This window comes from Eptatretus burgeri, chromosome 8 (genome assembly GCF_056783735.1).
Source record: "Eptatretus burgeri isolate ZD-2024b chromosome 8, Ebu_testis_v1, whole genome shotgun sequence".
In the NCBI taxonomy this organism is placed as follows: domain Eukaryota; kingdom Metazoa; phylum Chordata; class Myxini; order Myxiniformes; family Myxinidae; genus Eptatretus; species Eptatretus burgeri.
The window spans coordinates 60,433,059-60,441,561 of NC_140968.1; the positions used below are offsets into that span (position 1 = coordinate 60,433,059).

At 44.8% G+C, this 8,503-nt stretch overlaps 1 protein-coding gene across 3 annotated transcripts; it reads left to right on the forward strand.

Annotated features, from left to right (window-relative positions):
* Nucleotides 1–791: 791 nt before the first annotated feature.
* Nucleotides 792–3,095, forward strand: LOC147021845 (twist-related protein-like). 3 transcript variants are annotated; one of them, XM_085892246.1, is made up of 3 exons: nt 807–880; nt 985–1,636; nt 2,430–3,095. In XM_085892246.1, the coding sequence occupies exon 2, from the start codon at nt 1,022–1,024 to the stop codon at nt 1,601–1,603; it is 582 nt and encodes a 193-aa protein (XP_085748372.1). In that variant the 5' UTR covers nt 807–880; nt 985–1,021; the 3' UTR covers nt 1,604–1,636; nt 2,430–3,095. The 3 variants fall into 3 exon arrangements, 2 of the variants coding, with proteins under 2 accessions (XP_085748371.1, XP_085748372.1); XR_015060964.1 differs by having other exon boundaries at nt 792–1,751; XM_085892245.1 differs by having other exon boundaries at nt 792–1,636.
* Nucleotides 3,096–8,503: the final 5,408 nt, after the last annotated feature.

Below are 8,503 nucleotides of genomic sequence, written 5' to 3' on the forward strand. Positions count from 1 at the left end.
TAAACAGATCTTTTGGACGAAGTTTGTGCTGTCGTCGCATCGCTAAGCGCTGCCATTTTGGCTGAATCTCACCATTACTCCGCTCTCGGAGCGCACGGCAAATTTGATTGGTTGAGACGGCGTAAATTTTGAAGAACTACTAAACTGGGTTTTTAGAAGTGAAAACACAGCGATTTGTGTTTTGCATTGTTCAAGTACAGATCATTCATTTGAAATAAAAAAAAGTTTTTAAGGTTGAAGAAAAAAAAAAAAACATTGTTTCGGAAGTTTACCACCATTGATGCACCCTCTTGTACACCACCTTATTCAACACATTAAATTAGTTATTTGTGCCTGTTGTTTGTGTCCTTTTTTACAATGGCCCGAGAAACAGTAAGTTTCCTGTTTAGAATGTTTTCAATTTAGTTTGATTGCCAGGCTAACAGAGACGAATACTTGACTGCTCTGTGTGCATTCGCACTCGGGTTGAAGTTCCGTACAATTTGCCAAATTCACAACCGAAGTAGTGCACTGCTGAACTGTAGGTTCATGTTCCGATTGGTGTTATCGACTGTCGAGTGTTCAAAATATAAAATTCAATTGAAATGAAGTTGCTCTTCGATCATGAACTGACGTCGATCAGACAGAAAGAGTGAGCCAATTGCTGAACTACGCTTTGCGCTACACGTGGGGTAAAAAGGGTTTGAAGGACAGTACAAGAGGATGGGGTGGGAGATGGTGTGCCCGCCCAGATGGTGGAGCCACTGGGGAGGGGGAGGAGTCTGGAACGATTTAACGGTCAGGCAGCGCGCGACTCAAAAACTAGTTTTCTGTGAGTTGCTGAAGTTTTACGATCAATGTTCCGAAAAGTGTGAAAGTTAACGAGTTCATACCTATCAAGGTATATGTCGTGACAAGTTAAAAGAGTTTCCTTCACTCTGAGTAATCGTTTTATAATATTAATATAACCGATCGTTTTTGCGCATTTCATCTCTCCATCATCAGAGCCGCAAGAAGCAGATATCAAAATCTTGAGCACCACATGGAGTCTCCAACCAGCTCCAGCACGCTCTCCAGCCCACCACCAAGTGAGGACGAGGGTGACAGATCGGGAAACGCTCTCGCGGGAGCACCGGGAATCGGATCTGGCAGCCGAAGAGGAGCCCGAAAGCGGCGCCCTGCCGGCATCGGAGCGACGAGTGAAAGCGACGGCAACGCCACCACGAAAAGGAACCGCCGAGGGGGCAGTGGCAGCGGTGGAGGGGAGAGCAGCCCAGTATCGACCGAAGAGCTTCTACAGCAGAGGGTTTTGGCGAACGTTCGGGAGCGACAGCGCACGCAGTCCCTGAATGAGGCTTTCTCATCACTCCGGGAGATCATCCCAACTCTCCCCTCGGACAAGCTCAGTAAGATCCAGACTCTTAAGTTGGCCACGCGGTACATCGACTTTCTGTACCAGGTGCTGCAAAGCGCGGACTCCTCGAGCGGCTCGTCGGGAGTGGCCGATGGAGCCGGGGACGCGCGTCTCGCCGCCGCCTGCAGCTACGTGGCGCATGAACGACTCAGCTACGCTTTCTCCGTTTGGCGCATGGAGGGCGCCTGGTCTTTGTCCGCTTCGCACTGACCTCCGGCTGCAGTTGCTGTTTCACCCTGCACGGTGCGCGCACCACCTCAACCTCACGAGTAGTTTCACCAAAAAATAATTGTCAATGTTTTTGGCAGTCAGACGGCATGCACAAGACGATCGAAGGAAAATGTGCTTGACCGTTTGAGTAAGTCCATACACCGGCAAGCTGCATGACGACTACTTAAATACTCTCTGCCTTCATGCCGATGTTGCCGTGCGGCTCGTCTCGCATGAGATCGCTATTAAAAAAGGACTTGAATCGGAGAAGTTGAGACTTCTCACTAAAAGGGGGAAAAAACTGTTGATTGCATAAAGATATCGGTTTGTACATAAAAGGCAACTCGACTATATATATATATATATATATATATATATATATATATATATATATATATATATATATATATATATATATATATATATATATATATATATATATATATATATATATATATATATATATATATATATATATGTATCAACGAGTTGTTGCAAAGTGAAGTCTCAATTTGCCATACAAGTAGTTGCATCTCACATCAGGCCACGGAACGACACACTTGACGCACTCATTTCTCGCATGTAAACTCTATGTTTGAGTCTTCACTGACGTTGCAAAAATCATTCGAGGCTGTGTGCACGTGATCCACATGTTGGTAAAAAAAAATAGTCCGTGAATCAAGTCGATCGCTCGAGACTTTGACGCAAACGACATGCTTTTTGACGTACTTGCAAAATTTTGTGTCATTTAAGTGACGATTATTCTTGCTATGATTTGTTATGAGCGTACGGCTTTGAAACTTCGTTCCCCTCGTGTTTTGTACAGAAACATCGCTCTCCCGAACGGATGCGCACAAGGACTCGAAGGGAAGATTCCTGCAGCACATTGATGAGTGCCCACTCCTCTCGTCCACACAGACAGTAAAAGGGAAGAGTGAAAATGAAGTTGTAATTGTGAAGCGGACGTCGATCATTGAAGAGGGAATGATCACCTTTCAAAAGCGAAGTGACATATTCACCCTAATACGGTCACCTTGTGACTCTTGTGAACTTTCACCGAAGGTTGCATGATCATCAAGCTGTTTTATTAAACAAAAAATTTTTTTTATACCATAGTATCTAATTTATACCATAGCCTGTAGCGAGCTACAGATATATTCACAACCATTTCTATTGAGAAGTTTTAATATTAATTGCAAAGAAGAAGAAAAAAAAGAATTCTTTGTTGTTGTTTTTTTTTGCCACATCTTGCAGTTTTATATTTGTAACTTATTTGTGATGTAACTGAAACGTCAGTCATGGACCACTGTGATACTTTATATTTTACTTTAATTGAACTTTTGATTGTTCATTTGAAAAAAAAACTTTCATGAGCTGAGGAGGTTTCGCTGGAGAAACACCGATCACTCGTAATTCCGATTTCACGTTTGTGTGACGTCGTTACAATTGAATATTCAAATACAATGCAGTATTACACGTTTTGTGGAAACAAGTAACTTCGTGGATTTTTATTATCGGGGTGGGGGTTAGGGGTTGGAAAGGGTGGGGGTCGGTAGAGAGGGCTAATTTTGTTTGGCTTTTGAAAAGGAATTCTTTTTTGTCTTAAAAATTCAAGGAAAGGTTTCAAAAAAACCCACAAAATATCACTTTTACTTCGGCGTGGTCGGCCAGTCAACGGCGTGTTGGATCGTTGAGGATTCTGGTCCATCAAAGCGTTAAATATTGGGATAAAAAGTTCTTTGTAGAAAAGTTGCTTTCATCATTCATCCCCCACTAAAGGACAAACTATTACTCACCATGGCCAACAGGTCGGTGATCTCTCTCTGTCTTCTTCCGCCTCCTTTCTGATCTTACACACTCTGCCCTCTCCGTGCTTTGTCTCCTCCAGGGTTCTGCAGGGCTCACGTGGTCCATCAGCAACAGCCTTCTCGTGAAACTCCCAAAAATCCAGATTCACTGCTCACCTCCACTCATTCGTCCTTCTGTTTTTTTCACACGTGTTTAACCAAGACAGTTGTTCAACACCATCTCAGACCATCCCCATTCCAAAACCATTTACGACACCCGTTAATCCCCCACCCCCCACCACGAATTTTTGCTTCTGTATCCATCATGTTCATCCCATGCATTATCTCCTACCATCCTACTCCTACTCCGACTACTCCTTGCCTTACCCACGCATCCTTTGTTGTCCGTCTCCGTATATTTTCTCCTTCAGGCAGTGACGGTGTTAGGGCAATGATACCCATGCAATTGCACGGGACCCTTCGACTGATCGTGGAGCACAATGGTTTGTGATGGGGCCCCTGAGGGAGGTGGTTTTGGTGGTGGTTGTGGGGGAATAGGGAGTCTCACTTTTATGACCAAAAAAAAAATTCCCCCATTGTTTAACTGGACAAGACTATTACAAAATTCGGAGGTAAGTTTAGTAGAGAAAGAAGATCAAGTGGGATCATAACTACGTTTCATGTGTTTAAAACGCAACAAGAATGGCAATCAAATGTGGAGAATACCGACTGTCAATATAAAATGGTTATTGTTGAACAAATGTACACTACGATTCAATGTACGATCAATAAAACAACCCTTCGCAAGTAAATGGGCGAAGCCACGTGACGCGTGGTGGAAGGTTGCGGTGTTTTTAAATCAGCGGTGTGTTGGAGCAGATAAAGGTGAAACAAAATTGCCCGAACGGCGCTGAAAAGCGAGAAATAGCTCAACAGAGGGCGAAAATGATGGGAAAATCACCCAAAATCAACTTCGCTTTCGTTACACAACAAGTGGTCGAGAATTTGCTCGAACCCCCAGGGCTGGGGGCAAACAAAGTAGCTGCAACCTTCATCTTATGTCACAATTTAGTCCCGCTGGTAAGTTTGCTTGATGTTGGATAATTATTAACGACCGAATGCATCAGCTACAGACATGCAGACAGACAGACAGATACCAAATTTGGGTTTTTTAGGACGACAGGGGGCCTCCCCACTCTTACATTTTTCATGGGGCCATCAAATGACCAATGCCGTCACTACCCTCAGCCTTGCTGTTGCCATTCCTTTTATTATGCTGGGTCCTAATCCGTTCTGTGCTCTAGGCTTCTTGCTCTTCCACGAGCCTCGACTCTCGACCCAGGTATAAACTGCCATCCCAGTGTTTTACTTGCAAGGCGATTCATCAGTGTGTGTGCTCGTTAAGCCAGTCTTTCGGTATTGATTTTCGATGCACGTTAAAGCTCCCACGGTCCACTCTTTCACGACGAGGAGTTGAGTTATCGCCGGCATCCTGAACAAACTTGTACAAATAGCCGTTCTAACTGACCATGGGGAAAGGCAATGGCAAACCACCCATGAGCATTTAACGCTGAGGCGCAGAATGTGTTGGTAGCACGAACACTCTATTAAGAGTATGATGATGATGACGACGACGATGATGATGACAACAAACGACAGACACACTAAAGTGCTCACTCAGTCACTCTCATTAGATACTGAACGAATTGCAGTCTTGGATTAAATAAGTTTCGTTCACACAAGTTTTGGACTTTTAGAGCCATGCGATTGATCATCCGCCTCGTACAGTGGTCGTTCAAAAGGATTGCGGAACGAGAAACTCACAATCCTCGAAAGATCGCCTTAACTTTAGAAATAAAAATAATTATACAAACTTTTAAATTTATGCCGACATGTAATAAAGGTGATTAATTTTTTAAATAATTCTTTATTGACATAAAAAGAAAACGCTGGCCATTCTGGCGTCCTCAAGCCGTTCTGCGTATAATGTATAAAAAGCGTGTTCTTCGAACATTTTGAACGGGCCATGTGTGTTCACACGGCGCGACGTTTGTGACGTCACGGCGCGACGTTTGTGACGTCACGTCGATTGTACGATTTGTACCAAAGGGCTCGATGCGAAGCGATCGCAATCGCCCTGATAATGGCGGCTTCCCTGGCACGGTTTGCAAAGCACAACATGGACGGCACGACATCGCACAGACTTTGTAGTGCAAACCGCTTGGGAACGCAGCTGCAAAAACAGCGTTTGTCGTTCGAGATTGCATCGGGGATAAAGACCCGAGATTGCGTCACTGCTCAAAAAGGTGGCATCGCAATCGCAGAACCCGTGCGGTGTATTTACACCGATGATCGCCGTCATTCACACCGAATGGTTTGCTAAAGAGAGTGCAACGAGGCAACAGAGTGCCGAAGGAATAGCGTCACGAGGGGATTCGACGACATGACGTCACGACTCAAAACGTTTTTTTTGTGTCTGTCTGTCTGTCTGTCTGTCTGTCTGTCTGTCTGTCTGTCTGTCTGTCTGTCTGTCTGTCTGTCTCTCTCTCTCTCTCTCTCTCTCTCTCTCTCTCTCTCTCTCTCTCTCTCTCTCTCTCTCTCTCTCTCTCTCTCTCTCTCTCTCTCTCTCTCTCTCTCTCTCTCTCTCTCTCTCTCTCTCTCTCTCTCTCTCTCTCTCTCTGTCTCTCTCTCTCTCTCTCTCTCTCTCTCTCTCTCTCTCTCTCTCTCTCTCTCTCTCTCTCTCTCTCAGGCCTACAAGCCAACATGGCCTTGAGGAGTTACTGGACTGTAAGACGGTCTGTGTTTGTGGAGTTGTGATCCCACGAGCTGTATCGAGACACACATGAATGCTGCAAACCATGGACACGTCACAAAACACACAAATTGCTTTGTTTTGCGAACACGAGCAATGACGACACAATGTTAGAACCACATGGAGAACCCTCTGCAGATAAAGAATTGTGATTTATGGAGAAAGAAAAACACATTTCGCAAAAAAAAAAACTGATCTATAACTACTTCTTGGACAGCACAATTGATTCCCACCTTCTTGTGAGCTGGGTCAAGAGGTGGAGGGGGGGGATGCTTTTAGCCCCATAATCTTTCACGAACTGTGTCTAACTAGACCTGCCATTACGTTGAAATTCTCGGGAATCCTCACTATAATCCACGGACCGGTGTGTGTGTGTGTGCGTGTGCGTGTGCGTGTGCGTGTGCGTGTGCGTGTGCGTGTGTGTGTGTGTGTGTGTGTGTGTGTGTGTGTGTGTGTGTGTGTGTGTGTGTGTGTGTGTCTTGTTGGTTGTTATCTCCATGTGCAGGTTTTAGAAAGTGTAACAGAGCCCTCCCAGGACTCAAAGTGTTCACCTTTGCATGTATATGCACGTGTATGTATTTCTAATATATAAAGCTCATCCTAACCACTGATTCACTGACCGACTGACATTAAAGATCGGTGCCTTACGGGTGATGTAGAAGGCTGAAATTTTACCTGCCAATAGACATCAAAGCTGATACACCGGGAAAACTCAGAACAATCGGAAAGCGTCTGCAAATGAAAATATAAATAAATGAAAAAGGTAAATTAAAATAAATAAATGAAAAAAGACGAATGCAGGTTAGCGACCCGAGACAATGGGGAAGCACAGTTCGTTATTGCTTATAATTCCCACTAGTGTATGTATGTATTATATATATATATATATATATATATATATATATATATATATATATATATATATATATATATATATATCTGCATTTGTGTGTGCACATGCAAGTTGTTGCTGTTGACTGCTGTTTCTACCCATGGGTGAGTTTCAGGAGATGGAATCAAGGAAACATGTCGTGATGGGAATCCATGAGGATTGTGGTGTCATATTGTGGCATCATAATGTGGTTCCACATCATCATAACTTCCACATCCACACCCGCACTTCCACACCCGCACTTCCACACCCGCACTTCCACACCCGCACTTCCACACCCGCACTTCCACATCCGCACTTCCACATCCCAACTTCCACATCCACACTTCCACATCCCAACTTCCACATCTGCACTTCCACATCCGCACTTCCACATCCACACTTCCACATCCCAACTTCCACATCCACACTTCCACATCCCAACTTCCACATCCGCACTTCCACATCCGCTCTTCCACATCCACACTTCCACATCCCAACTTCCACACTTCCACATCCCAACTTCCACATACACACTTCCACATCCGCACTTCCACATCCGCTCTTCCACATCCCAACTTCCACATCCCAACTTCCACATCCACACTTCCACACTTCCACATCCCAACTTCCACATCCACACTTCCACACCAGCACTTCCACATCCGCACTTCCACATCCACACTTCCACATCCCAACTTCCACATCCACACTTCCACATCCCAACTTCCACATCCGCACTTCCACATCCGCTCTTCCACATCCACACTTCCACATCCCAACTTCCACACTTCCACATCCCAACTTCCACATACACACTTCCACATCCGCACTTCCACATCCGCTCTTCCACATCCCAACTTCCACATCCCAACTTCCACATCCACACTTCCACACTTCCACATCCCAACTTCCACATCCACACTTCCACACCAGCACTTCCACATCCGCTCTTCCACATCCGCACTTGCACATCCCAACTTCCACATCCCAACTTCAACATCCGCACAAGCCCTGAAACGGTTAACAAGATCACATGACAGTTCCACTTACCGACCACCTGTTTGACAACTCGGGACGCAGTGATTCAGTGTAAACCGTAATTATTAAATAAAGGTACAATTTTTGAACGATACCTTGAAAGCAATTTTAACGCCATTGTGAAATAAAGTTCGAGCGAACTCGTCGTTACACTCGGTGATGATAACCCAATGGTGGTGATGACAGTCGCGCAGATGTGTGAAGATAAATCAAGATATAACTCCGAATATTCCCCCAAATAATCCAAATTCAAATCGTTCCCGCGCTCCGACATTGCGACTCGATGTTGTTCAACCTCGGTTCAAATCCCATGCAGTGTTCATGACTCTTCCATCGCACGTCGTGCTTCAGCAGCCCTGAAAAGAAAATGTGTTTAAAGTCCACCGAGT

Excerpts from the sequence above, each read along its gene's own strand:
- LOC147021845 (XM_085892245.1), top strand. The coding sequence starts at position 1,022 with ATGGAGTCTCCAACCAGCTCCAGCACGCTCTCCAGCCCACCACCAAGT.